Here is a 15,234-nt window from a genome sequence, read left to right as displayed (position 1 = left end):
TTGCCGCCTGCAGTTTAGGTGCTCTGTCGTGTTTCCGGTTTAATTTTTACATAACAAAATACTCAAAAATACTCCTGACAGCTTGCAATCCTATGTTACATCATCATAAGTGACATTTCAGATCAAACTGGTAATGTATCCGAGACTAAGAAAAATATCGAGCAATGTAGTTATGTTTTTGTTTTAGTTTTTTTGTTTGTTTGGGGGTTTTTCTGTAAGAACTAGGCCTAGGTCACTTAAAGTGCCACACATTGCATTTTTTCCTATCACTGACACAAGATCTGTTTTTGTAAGGATGACTTCTATGTCAGATTATGTTAGTCCCTCTGCGTTGGAGCAGTCACTACCTATGTTAAACTTAGGTTTGACAAGACAAGATTTGCAATATACAGGTTGGGAACACTTCCCCGTAAAAACGCAATTATCTCTCTGTAGCAGGTTGGGAACACCTCCTCTATAGCGAGATATTCTCTCTAAAACGCGATTATCCCTCTCTAGCGAGAGTAAATATATCTAGTACAACAGAGAAAAACCACCCGTGGAGTACAAGAAGAAAAAGTGCTAAAATGTCTGATACTAATCAAAACAAAAACACTCACAATGTGTATTTGATTTCAGACTGCTTCCCTCTTACGCAGCAACTTTGATATGCAATTTCTTGACTATGTTGTCAATTTCATAGAAACAATTCTCGTCATGTTGAGTATGTGTCGCACTTATTCGGCGTTGCACGGGATTTGCCATTATTTTCAATAAAGACGCCAAAACACCTGTTTATGGTAATGTTTACTCTCTCGCTAAAGAGGGATAATCGCGTTTTAGAGAGAATATCTCGCTATAGGGGAAGTGTTCCCAACCTGTCTAGCGAGAGCACGTATATCTCATACAACCAAGAAAAACACCCGTGGAGTACATCTCTTCGTGTTTCACGTGAAAAGAAGAAAAAGTGCTAAAATGTCTGATACTTCTGCAAATATATCAATCAAAACAAAAACACTCATGATGTGCATTGGATTTCAGACTGCCCTCCTTCTCTCTTATGCAGCAACATTGATATGAAATTTCTTGACTGTGTTGTCAATTTTTAGACAATTCGCGTTATGCTCAGTGTGTGTCGCACTTATTCAGCATTGCACGGAATTTGCGATTATTTTCAATAAAGACACTAAAATTTTGGTAAATGTTTACTTTCTCACTAAAGAGGGATAATCACATTTTAGAGAGAATATCTCGGTATAGAGGAAGTGTTCCCAACCAGATATATGGGTACACATTGCACTGTTCATAAAATATTCATGTAGGAAGAACTAGTAATACATTGATTCTGTGGTACATGAAACCTAGAGTTTCCAGTTAGAATATAGATTTCACAATGATTTCTCGCCACTGTGACATGAGTGCGATCCTCGTGGTTTACAGTTGTAGTGTGTGGGAGGATGGTCTGATGATGCTTGAACATGCACATATTCCAGTTGCCTCCCACATAAATGACCCCTACTCCATCAATTGTACAAGATGTTAAACAAGCTTACACATTTTGCAGTACGTTATTTGTATATAACATTAATTTACATTTGTGGGTAGCATGTGCATTGCCCACCAACCATTAGTATTATGTGAAAAAATAATTGTGCAGATGCTATTTGAGTTTGTTTTTGATTTCTGATTATTGATATATCAGCATGCATTCAGAATTGCATGAATATATATAAAATTAATATATATACAGTGTATAGAGAGAGAGAGAATTAATGCGCAGTTCCCGTGATATCAGTTCTGTCGTGATGGGGGTACGTTCAGTATTCTCTTCAACGCTTGGGTGGGTACAATATGTATACATATAGTATAATCTGGCTATGTAAATAACCAATTTATAAAAGATAAAAGTTATGAAAGTGTAAATTTTGTTTATATCAGCCGTTGGTATACATTAAACTGATCATATCAATAATAATTTGTTTAAATTTGGCCATTAAATTAAATATGAAATTATCATTTATTTCCTGTTCTACAAGAGTGATACTTTTAACAAAGAAAGATGGTGATTATCGATTTTTGTTTTAGCTATTTTATTAGCAAATACTCATAAACTTACTAAATCTGTGTGTCCCTGCAGTTCGGATGGTTACATGACATCTGGCAATTATCCTTTAAGCAATATATGAATGCAGCGATAAGCATTTATATCCACCGCCTCAATACGAAAACATGTGCGTCTTGTCGTGCATAAGAGTTCCACAAAGGGAAATAATTATTGAGTAACTTGGATATTGCGTATTAAGATTACAAAGGTATACAGTAGTAGATTAGAAAATTTGTGAATCCATGTTGACTTTTAAGTATCACTCCTAATATTCGACAGTGGCCTTAACCATGTGACCAGCAGAAGTACACTATGGACACTAACTGACCACAGAGAATGGTACCTATTATGTTGTATCGCAGGGTCAACCAGCTGTGTTGGAAATGTGGATTATCACCAGGCCTGAATATTGCCTCACAAAGGTCAACTTTTTTTCTAGAGTTTTGATTGAATTGATGGAGCTTGGAGCACCATAACATGAATTTAAATCACTAGGTTCATAACTATGTTTGTTTTGTTCAATTTTTAGATTTTTTTCAAAAAACAAGACATATTACCAGATTCTGGAGGTGAGCCAGGAAGCTACAGATGAAGAAATTAAAGCAGCATATAAAAGACTGTCCAAAAAAGTAAATATCATTGTTTCCAATAGCAACAGAAACTCATTGTGGTTTGTGCTTATTATCAGGGAAACATTAATAAACAAAATGATATGTTTTAGTAAAGTGATGAATATATACATAGTATTGCCAGTTAGATACGTTTATCATTCAGGTGTTAGAACTTGTCCATTTTATATGAGTCTTTTAACATAAATGAAACGCAAAAAAAAAAAAAAAACTACCGTGATGCCTTGTTCTGGCCATAACTTCTTTGCCTGAGAGGAAATGTTCCATATTGCAAGCTATTGTGTGTTGACCTTCATTCAGAGTCATACAATCAAGGTCACTGTGAACGACGGTGATTTTTTATTCATCTGGCTCACAGTTTTTACATGCTTTTTTGCAATAAGTTCATACGTGTATCATGACTTTGACTCAAGGCCATATGTCCATGTTCAAGGTCACAACTGACTTTTAAATTAAAAGTTTCCTAACACTGTAGAATTGGGAAATGGAATGCCCTACACTACTGGATACATAGTGACAAATGTTTTATGTCTTATGGGAAGATGCAGAAGTATAGGAGTTCTTTCTTATCATAGTTTTTATTTGATTTTTAGTATCACCCAGACACTTCCTCAGAAATTAATGCTCATGAAAAGTTTATAGCTGTTAACGAGGCCTTCACAACACTAAGTAAACCTTTCAGTAGAAGAGACTATGACTTGAAACTGAAGTATGGACCAGACCAAGCTGGACAGAAAAAGCGAGAGGAGAGGCGACAAGCAAACGAGACGTGGAGAGACAAACACTACTGGTGAGGGTATAGCATGTGATCTTTTCTTTTGTTTGGCTAGTTGGTGTGGAGTGATAGATAGTAATAAATAATAATACCATAGTTATATAGCACCCTTTTCATACACTATGTACGCTCAAAGTGCTTTACAATGCATATTTAATACCTTACAACAGAATGTTATACACATAATACATAGAAAGTAAATAAAACATTAAAAAGCAATGATATAAAAGGTGTTATCACATGTAAACAGTCCGTAGCTGTACCTATCCTGATTGTACATATAAAACATGAAAACACAAGATACCATAAATATGCAAGATAAGAATAAACATCAGTTTCAGGGCGTATTAAAATAATGATAATAATGAAATGCACACACGTATATAATGTCTCAGTTATAATACATTAAAACATAGAATTTTTTTTATATATATATATATAAAACATCACAATATGGTACTCGAAAACTAAAACACACAGTCAAAACAGACAAGATAATCTTAATACACTGAAACAGCAAACACGAATGACTTAAATGATAGAAACTAGTCCTGGAAAACTTAATGGAAAAAATGTGTTTTCAGTGACTTCTTGAATGCACAGTGTTCTACAGTCCCTTACATGTTCTGGAAGGGCATTCCACAGTTTTGGAGCTATTGTTCTGAAACACCCATCCCTGTACGTAACGGTTCAACTTTTTGGAACAACTAGAGTGACTGATTGTTTTATAGACCTAAGATTTCGGGTAGGCTTATATACCTCTAGTAATCGTTTGATATAAATTGGGCACTCATCATGTAAGGCTTTGTAAGTATAAGTAAGTATCTTATATTGTGTCCTATACTGCACAGGTAGCCAGCGTAGTTCTCTTAGTATTGGAGTGATATGGTTGTAGATTAAGAAAAGGTGGATAATAATACAAATGTAGAAATATTTTAAAGAAATTTAGGTCTTTTGCTGGAAGTATTAATTTATTTTCTGAAACTTTTACATGCATGTCACAATGACATTTAACTTCATGAATTTTGAATTTCTCTTATTAAATCAAATCTATTAAAAAGTATAAACTTTTATTTTATGGTGTATATCAATTTGTATATAAGAGTTATCTTTCTTCATTTGATTATGTACAGTACAGATTACAATGATATTCAATTTTAGGCAGAGAACCAAGGAGGAGGACCAGCAGTTCCGATCCTGGTATTATAAGGAGTATGGAATGGGGAGTCCACATTCTCCCAATGTACCAGACCCCTTCCGTTTCTTCACGGCAAAACAAGCCATCGTATTGGCCATATCACTGGGGATCGGTTTACAGATAGCTCGATATAAGTATGTATAAAAGGAAGGGGGAGGGGACCTTTGATTCATTCTATTTATTAGCAAGAGAAAATAAAATTATTTACTCAGATAATCAAATTTAAATGTTTTTGAATCGTTTGGAAGAAAACAAACAAGTTGTGTAATATATGTGTAGTGGATTTTATTCTTTATCCGCTCTAAAATCTTTGCTGTAAATCATTAATTTTATCTTTTTCTATCTGCTGTAAAATCTTAAATTTGATCTCTTTTTATCCGCTGTAGAATCATTAATTTTATCTCTTTTTTTCTGCTGTAGAAGCATTAATTTTATCTCTTTTTATCCACTGTAAAATTATTCATTTAGTGGGAGTATGATTTTTGTTGGTTTTAGTGACATGACAATTTCAAATACTCCATCTAACCAAGTGAAACTGAACTATGATAACAACTCTATAGTCATTTTCTATTTTCCTCAAACCACAAAAATCTTACCCCATAAAAATAAGTAACTCTGCAGTATTAAAGAAGTAACGGTTTTTATTATCTGACTTTAAGGTGGGTGAAAGCTCGTATGGATTTATCAGATGCAAAGAGCAATGATCGGCTGAAGGAATTGGAGGAGGCGAAACAGCAAAGATTAGAGTGGTAAGTAATTGAATGGAGGATGTAAAACAGTGAAGGTTAGAGTGGTAAGTAATGGAGGAAGTAAAACAGTGAAGATTAGAGAGGTTAGTAATGGAGGAAGTAAAACTGAAGATTAGAGTGGTAAGTAATGGAGGAAGTAAAACAGTGAAGATTAGAGTGGTAAGTAATGGAGGAAGTAAAACAGTGAAGATTAGAGTGGTAAGTAATGGAGGAAGTAAAACAGTGAAGATTAGAGTGGTAAGTAATGGAGGAAGTAAAACAGTGAAGATTAGAGTGGTAAGTAATGGAGGAAGTAAAACAGTGAAGATTAGAGTGGTTAGTAAATGGAATAGAGGAAGTAAAACAGTGAAGATTAGAGTGGTAAGTATTGGAGGAAGTAAAACTGCGAAGGTTATAATGTTAAGTAATGGAGGAAGTAAACAGTGAAAGTTAGAATGGTAAGTAATGGAGTAGAGGAAGTAAAACAGTGAAGGTTAGAATGGTAAGTAATGAAATAGAGGAAGTAAAACAGTGAAGATTAGAGTGGTAAGTAATGGAATAGAGGAAGTAAACAGTGAAGGTTACAGTGGTAAGTAATGGAATAGAGGAAGTAAAACAGTGAAGGTTAGAGTGGTAGTAATGGAATAGAGGAAGTAAAATAGTGAAGGTTAGAATGGTAAGTAATGGAATAGAGGAAGTAAAACAGTGAAGATTAGAGTGGTAAGTAATTGAGTAGAGGAAGTAAAACAGTGAAGATTAGAGTGGTATGTATTGGAGGAAGTAAAACTGCGAAGGTTATAATGTTAAGTAATGGAGGAAGTAAACAGTGAAGGTTAGAATGGTAAGTAATGGAATAGAGGAAGTAAAACAGTGAAGGTTAGAATGGTAAGTAATGGAGTAGAGGAAGTAAATCAGTGAAGATTAGAGTGGTAAGTAATGGAATAGCGGAAGTAAAACAGTGAAGGTTAGAGTGGTAAGTAATGAAATAGAGGAAGTAAAACAGTGAAGATTAGAGTGGTAAGTAATGGAATAGAGGAAGTAAACAGTGAAGGTTACAGTGGTAAGTAATGGAATAGAGGAAGTAAAACAGTGAAGGTTAGAATGGTAAGTAATGGAGTAGAGGAAGTAAATCAGTGAAGATTATAATGGCAAGTAATGGAATAGAGGAAGTAAAACAGCAGAGATTTAAGTGGTAAGTAATTGAAGATGGAATACAGATACAATTTACAAAATTGAAAGTGGTTTAGTTTAAACAATATTTATTCGTAAATAATTTGAATAAATATTGTTTAAACTAAAACTTTTAATTTTGTAAATTTTGAAAGTGGTTTAGCTATGCCTGTGGATGATGTTGAACTGAGAAAGATAGAGAGGTAAGTGCTGATGCGTGGAATATAAACCTACTGATTTACCATGACGTAGTGGAACAGAACTTTGTGTTAACTTTCTATCTTACACTGAAAGTAGTTAATGTGGTTGTAAACTGTATTACATATAATTAACACTATCATGTTGGAATTTTCAAACTAGTTGAAATTTCCTGAGGACTAAAAAAACCTTTAATGATGTCAGCAGAATCTACCAATCATTATGACAGTTTACTCTGCATGCATATTTGTTTGAATTATGTTCATCTCTTTAACTCTGACCTTGATTTAATATTTGCTTCAAGATTAATGTCTACCCCCACACACAATTCCATGCATTATGATAGATAACCCATCAATAAAGTGCCTTTGGTGCCATGGAAAGCTAGTTCACATTATCCTCTTCTGTAATAAGATAATCCTGTTGGGAAATGCTGTTAGATTTAGATAAACCATTTCCTTAGAAAGTGATGTGGAAAAAGAGGGTTTGCATCTTCAGAATCTTATTCAAATAAAACTAAACTTGACATAAAATTTTCTGCTAGGGAAGTAATTACCATCACTACACAGAGGGGATTCATTAGGGAAGTAATTACCATCACTACACAGAGGGGATTCATTAGAGAAGTAATTACCATCAGTACATAGAGGACATTCATTAGGGAAGTAATTACCATCACTACACAGAGGGCATACGTTAGGGAAGTAATTACCATCCCGACACAGTATCACCCAGAAGGCAATTGTGATTTATGAATGGATGCAGTCTGTGCTTACCTGGGTAATGTTGAGATTAATATGAATGGTTGCCTTCTCTGCTTACCTGGGTAATGTTGAGATTAATGTGAATGGTTGCCTTCCGTGCTTACCTGGGGAATGTTGAGATTAATATGAATGGTTGCAATCTGTGCTTACCTGGGTAATGTTGAGATTAATATGAATAGTTGCCTTCTGTGCTTACCTGGGTAATGTTGAGATTAATATGAATAGTTGTCTTCTGTGCTTACCTAGGTAATGTTGAGATTAATATGAATGGTTGCAATCTGTGCTTACCTGGGTAATGTTGAGATTAATATGAATAGTTGCCTTCTGTGCTTACCTGAGTAATGTTGAGATTAATGTGAATGGATACAATCTGTGCTTACCTGGGTAATGTTGAGATTAATATGAATGGTTTCATATTGAAATAAACATTTTAGTTGTGTATTGGATTATAAAATTTGTTTGGCTCAGACATGTAGGTTCTTATGACAGAATTAAGATTCCTTGCATATTTAACTAATTAAGTGAAAGTAATTGAACAATTTGTTTGAAGCTTTGGTTTGTATTAATTTACTAGTATTTATTTATTTACTTTATTGTTTAGCAGAAAGAGTGATGTCTGTCAATCTTTCCATCCAATCGCCCATCTTTCCATCCATTCATCCACTCATTAGGGGTTTTCTGTTTCTATTCTGTCACACGTTGTGTGACGTTGTGTCCTTGGGAAAGGCACTTTACATGAATTTCCTCACTCCACCCAAGTGTAAAAGGGGTACCTGGCTATAGACAGTGAAAGATATTGTTAGAATGTTAGTGCTCTAGGGCTTGTAATGGCAGCTTGCACTGTATGCTTCCTAGGAGGCTGAGAAAGTTCTAGATTGATATAAGGTCTGCCGGGTAATAATGTACATTGATTATTGTAAAGCGCTTTGAGCAGCATACGCTGGAAAAGGCGTTATATAAAACTAATCATTATTATTATTATTATTACATTTACTGTATATCTTCTTTGTGGATCACTCTAGATCATGTTGCAGATTTGGTCCATTTTGACGTCTCTTGCAGGAGTTTTTCTCCTTTTTTTGAAAATTTATTGTCATTTGGAGGGTACATCTAACTCCTCCCACAGTTTTAAAAGCTACTCCTTTCATGATACTGTTCGCGTTGTGCTTTGAAATACAATGTAGGTCCCATATTTTCCCCCCAGTTAACATAGCCATTTGTTTAGTTTGAGACCTTAGGATTCTTTTTTCTAAAAGACCAGTGTCATTTGTCTCATCATCCAATAAAAGACCAGTGTCATTTGTCTCATCATCCAATATATTTTGAAAGATTTAATACATTTCAAATAATATACGCAATTATATAATAACGTTTTGAGTGTTTGGATCTAAGGGGCATTGGGGACATAGAATTTCAAAATTACTTCTACTGACAATAAATTTTAATCTTAACCACACTGACTCAATTCTAGAAATGACTTTTCCTTGTCCCAATGAGCTCCAAGATAAAAATTCTGATCCATTTCACAGAAATCTGTGGTAACACCAAATGTAGATGTCATTTTTACCGGGTTTGACTCACGTAAAATTTTGACTATTGGTTCTGTAAGATTTCTAAAGTCTGTATGTCTGAGCATTTTCTAACTTTGGTAATAAATGTAATAGAATTTTTGTTAATTGATTGTCATTTGTGTTACATGTATGGGTTTTCAATCCCATGTTTATTTAAATTCAACGAATCGGCTGAAAAGCAACAGATTTTTATAGCCATGTTTTTACATATTTAACATTCATTGTAGCTAACTTAACCGTAAAATGACTGCTGATGTTTAAAAATTTTATCAACCTTATTTTATACTTTTAAAGGTTTTTGTGTATTTTAATTCAAAAATCTCAATGATTTAACATTTGTGTATGATAAACATATTATAATTGGACAATGGCTTAAACATTTACATGTATATTAATACTTTTTTATATCAGTAATATACAAACATTAAGAAGTGGTCACAAAGTTTGTTAAGTTACACTTTTTGAAAATTGGTATAATCCCACAAGGTCACAGATTTAAAAAGGGGATTAAAAACAAAGTTAGAAATATAAACACCCAATTCCTATTTGCTAATACATGCAATTAACTTTGTCATTTTTGCATGATTATTACAATTACAGTTCATAGGTTAAAGACGTGAATTTCAGACTCCAGAGCTTGGCACCGTGAATGATTACATTAAAGATCTGATTTGATGCAGACTAGTTGATTACGCACATGTACTGAGGACTGTAAATGCATAATTATGGTGGGTCATTATTGTCTCCAGTTGAACATATTTGGAAGATCATAAAATGGTTCCTCCAATCAGCAGATCATGATGACATGTATATTGGTATGAGTTGAACTTGTTCAGTAAGGTGAAGGTAGATATAATCAATCATTGTTGTATTTGAGTAGCCATTGGCAGACAAGAACCGGCTAATTTAGACACAACTGTATAGTTTTAGGTGTAAACAAATTTTTATGACATTCTTGATGCCCCGTTTTTACATCAGGATTTTCGGAGAGTCTAAAATAGTACACCGATCTGATTTATGGTCTTTGTTGAAACTTCCTGAAATGTTTTAATTTTTATGTGTCATGACTTGATTACCTGCTGTTAGAAAAAGTCACTGCAAGTGACATTGACAACGAGATCCATCAGGGGAGGGTGATTTATTTCTGTGTGACCGTGGAATTCGTGTTTTTACGAAGGATTGTTGAAACAAAAATAATATCACTTGATAGACACAATAATCCACACGGTCGAGACGTTGTTTTATTTATTCATTGACTTACTCACTAAATATCATAAACATTTACCTTTTTCCAGAAAATTAATTATTGGTCCACTGATTAAAAAACGGTACGATTAAACAACTAATGCATAATCTGAGACGCATTCATGTTTTGTATTAGTGATCTAAAGGCTATAAATTCCATTTATTCACTAGGAATTGATATACCCAGTATACATGTATTTTAATTTTCTAAACGAATCTCGTTTCTTAAAATTCTTGCTTTTATTTATTTATTATCATAAATTAATTAGCTCTTGCAATTTCATGTTCGACATGCATGAATGGCGACTTCGTCATACTTTAAAACTATACTATAATGTATATAAGGATTGAATCTCAAGGGAAGTGCCACAATCTTGAAATCTGATGTTGAATTTTTTTTTAATTTTTTTTTTTTGGATTAAGAAACAATTGGAAATACTATAATCATAGGTGAATATCAAGTTTACGGTATTACATTTTATTGGCTAAATAATAAACACATCCGTAATGCAACGTGAAACCCTGTTTCGTGTTGATTGAGCTATTTTAAAATGTATTATGTTTACAGAAATTATGAGATCGTTATTTAGCATTTTATATAAGATGATATGCATGTGCACTATATGATTATAGTAAAATTTACTTTGTACATTTGAGTAAGGAAAACTATTTTACATATAACACAGTTGTAACTATTATTTCACTACAATTTATACAAAGTCAAAACTGGAGACAAACACCTTGAGGTTAACATTGTGTTTATATATAACACTAAAATATATAACACTAAAATCATGTTAGTGCTTATCTACTAAGTCTTCAATAGTAGTATTGTATTATAACCAAGAACCATACAGTTCATAAGTTTAATGTATGTACATAAATTATATACAATGATATGTTGACATATAAAGCCAGACATAATAAAAAAAAAAAGACTATATGGATTAGCAACATTGTAACATTAATACAATTTTCTGTATGAAATCGTCAGTAATACATGTAATAAAAGCTATAGTATGATATATGATATACAATGATAATAGGGAAGATAATATTCTGATAATATATTATATTTCTGCTCCAATCTGACTAAAGTACAGACCTATATTATTATATATATAATAATATAGGTCTGTACTTTAGTCAGATTGATTTCTGCTCTTAATTTTGAACCCATTGTCCCATAAAAATGTTTTCCCTAATATTTTCCAAATTTATATAACTGTAGTACCTTCTGTTGAACAATTTTAAATTTGAAGGCAGGGGGCTTTTTATAGTAACATTCCTTTATTTATATACAGTATATATCACGGAAATAGCAATGAACTCTTAAATGAACATAACTGCCCTAAGTGAAGAAATATTTAATATCAAGCACAGAAAATTTGGATACCCACTTCCGCCCCTATCGGAGTTGAACTCACGACGTACGGAACCAAATCTCCTAGCAGCATGTAACCAGCGAGCTTGACCGCTCGACCATCTAGGCAAATCTTATAAACTTGTTTTCGATGACGATGGAATTCTCGCCACGCTGTTACACGCTACACGGTCATAAAGGATGGAAATGGGATACAGTTATTTAACGTACATTTTTAAAAGAGGATCATACATGATACACATTGCATTTGAAATATATTATATAAAGCACGGAAATAGCAATGAACTCTTAAATGAACTTAACTGCCCTAAGTGAAGAAATATTTAATATAAAGCACAGAAAATTTCACTTTATTTGGATACCCACTTCCGCCCCTACTCGGGGTTGAACTCACGACCTGCGGAACCAAATCTCCTAGCAGCATGTAAATTTCATTTCTGTTTATTAAATTCAGGAGTGTTTCGGTACACAATTTGAAGAAGGTAATTAATTAAGTAAATTCTGTCAGTCGAAGGATGACCTATTCATCCCACCACATGTATATATGGATTACTTTGAAAAAGACAGGTCACCTTTAACTGTGGTTTATGTCCAAAAATCGGAAAATTTGGAAACCTGACTGGCTTCTCCCCGTGCACATACTAATAGGAGCCCGGTCTTGCAGATCTTCTGTTTGATTAGCTCCAGTGTGAACATTCCACAAAGAAACTGCACCCAGTGATCTGTTTAATATGTAGATGAGGCCTGTTAAATGATCGTAATGTGTCACAATTATCGGTCTGTCTTGTTTCCAAAACAATTACCGTCAAGTTCGGTGTTTTATGCGTTTAACTTGGTTTTGTTTGGCTGCTGGAGGAATTGTGGGAGTCATTATATTGCACAAGTTTTAGGAAATTAAGGTGGCTCTCAGTCCTTGTTGTGTTTGGCTGCTGGAAGAATTGTGGGTGTTGTTATATTGTACTAGTTTTAGGAAATTAAGGTGGCTCTCAGTCCTTGTTGTGTTTAACGTCTGGTATTGTCAGGTTCATGATTTTATCAAAGTCAGACTGGCTTCATTTTTCTAGTGCAGTTTGCAACATACTCACTACAGCTATTCTGTATCTTCTACATGAAAATGTTTGGTTTTAATTCATACAAACAATAATTTTATCATTTATTAATTAACTCACTGGTCTTCAATTATGCTTTGGCTTCTAATTAATGGAAATTATCTAAATATGATGCCCAAATTTCCAAGAAATTGAATATTTTTCCTAGATGTTTCAATACATGATTGGGCATACATGTTTATTTAAGCAGAAATGTAATAATCACTGATTTGAAAAAAATGGAAGGCCACGAACTCCATGAATTTTTATTACTTTTTTTTTTACATCAATAAACTTAATTGTTACTATTTGTTACAAAAAAATCCTATTGATGTTAATCATAAATTAATGTTCTCTGTTCTCTTTCTTGGGACACTTTGTTCCTTTTAATGAAATGCATTGCATCAGATTTGAGTCATTTGCTTCACGCATTTTCATATTTTTTAAGAAGACAAACTTTTTGGGGGAAATTTTTAGTCTGCACCTTTTCATTCCTTCTGAGAAGGCAAACTGCATTCTGGGGAAATTTTTGACCCCAGTTTCATTTTATGCCCTCACCCTGAATTGATAATCGAATTAGAAATTAAGCGAAATTTAGATTTACTCATTTTAATCCTAAATTAATAAAATGGCAGAATGCAAATTTGAAAAGAGATCAAATTTTTTCAAATATTTTCTCATCGCTTCTGCACAAAAATTTACCAACATGCAATATGCAATATAGCATTCTACTACGAGTTTAATTAATGAAAAACGTACCATGTATCTCATATTTGTTATGGTTCAAAATGTTAAAACAGTGACGTAGTTAAATTGATTGAGAAAAAAAAAAGGATTTAGCAAAGAATACCTGTAAAAACAAATTCTATGTTTGAATTACTCGGTGATAGTATATAATTTCAGGATAGAAATTTAAAACGATTTCCAGTGTAGCTATTAAACCCGTTTTCAAACTAGACATTAAACCTATTTTCAGTGTAGTAGCTACATATAGTTTAAGTTACCAATTTGTTATAAAGTAGTTAAACCTATTTTTAATTAAGTACTTTAAAACTATATTCAGGGTTTAGAAGTTCATATCAAACGATCATCTGAATGGACGTAGCTTTGTTTCTTACTTTTTAAGATATTCAGAGTTATATATTCATCACAGGATAGCCATGTTGCATATGTTATTTTCATCATTTGAGTCGTTTGGTCATAACATTGAAATTAATGTTGCTTTTTTGTTCTGACTATAAATTATATTTCTTATAGAATTGAATTAGATACTGAAGGTCGAGATTCGGTGACTGTAGAAGTATTATGTATATAGTACGTTAGAGGATACCTTATGTAGGTCAAGATGCAGTTTTAAATAGTTAATGTGGGAGGGGGCTAATTAACATGTCGGATTCTTTAGAGACATACATTTAGTTTTTTTTATGTAAGTAATATGATATATCTCTTTCCTGTTCGTTGTGATGCGTGCGACCCTGACATGAGATTGACATCATCGTTTGACCTTTCCACCCAATGTCTGATGGGTTCTCCCACTCAGATATGTGTGTGTCACGTGCTGTGGTAGTTTTCCTAGAATTCTGATCGGAAAGGCAAATTAGGTCTCACCTGAACGAAAGAATGTGATGAAAGTTAACTAATAAGATTTATTTATTTATCTATTATTTCAGGTTAAAAAAGGAAAGGGAAAAGTTTGAAAACGTTGTGGACTCCGAATTGGAGAAGAATAAAGAGACCGATCTCCATTCTTTTCTGAATAAAAATAACAATGTTCCTTTTCCTAACACTAAACCAGGGTAACCCGGCCTCAGGAGATGCTGCGATATTACTGAAAGTCTTGTGATATTGTGTTTACGAATGATTGTGTGGAAATAGTATTTACTGATGTATGGTTTTATTAAAAACTGATATTATACGACTCATTATGACGTCATAATGCTATTACGAGTGTTGGCTTGATTAGTTGATTTTTGAGATATGGATAACAATATCTTCAGTTTTTATTCTGCTCATTGTAAAAGCCAATGGATGATGGGGAAAGTGACGTGAAAGGGGGGGGGGGACTTCTAATTTCTGTTGATTAAACAGGAACGAAGAATTATTCGGTTTGAATTGATTTGTTTTACAATTTCTTTGATATAGGAAATAATTGAATACATACTAGTTTATTAAGTTTTTACTATGCACAATGAATTGAGAAAAGTTTTTGTTAAAATATACAAAGAAAGGTGTATAACGTTTTTGTGCTAAAGGGGAGTGGAACAGAAAAGAGTTCATAACCGCTGCATATCCTTGTTTCGTCAGGCTCAGCGATGATTTATGATTTTGTGAAAATGTACTTTAAACTTTCGAGTATGAGATGGAATAAAATAATGATGCATTATATAAAGAATGGACACTA

The 15,234-nt window shown here is 33.2% G+C and overlaps 1 protein-coding gene across 1 annotated transcript; it reads left to right on the top strand.

Moving 5' to 3' along the window:
• Nucleotides 1-2: 2 nt before the first annotated feature.
• Nucleotides 3-14,774, top strand: LOC125652444 (dnaJ homolog subfamily C member 10-like). The gene is made up of 7 exons (XM_048881658.2): nt 3-130; nt 2,363-2,505; nt 2,613-2,712; nt 3,306-3,502; nt 4,649-4,819; nt 5,345-5,434; nt 14,504-14,774. The coding sequence occupies exons 2-7, from the start codon at nt 2,420-2,422 to the stop codon at nt 14,631-14,633; spliced, it is 774 nt and encodes a 257-aa protein (XP_048737615.2). The 5' UTR covers nt 3-130; nt 2,363-2,419; the 3' UTR covers nt 14,634-14,774.
• The last annotated feature ends 460 nt before the right edge of the window (nt 14,775-15,234 follow it).

The sequence above is a fragment of the Ostrea edulis genome, chromosome 5 (assembly GCF_947568905.1).
Source record: "Ostrea edulis chromosome 5, xbOstEdul1.1, whole genome shotgun sequence".
NCBI lineage: Eukaryota > Metazoa > Mollusca > Bivalvia > Ostreida > Ostreidae > Ostrea > Ostrea edulis.
This window is presented reverse-complemented; position numbering and strand designations above follow the sequence as displayed.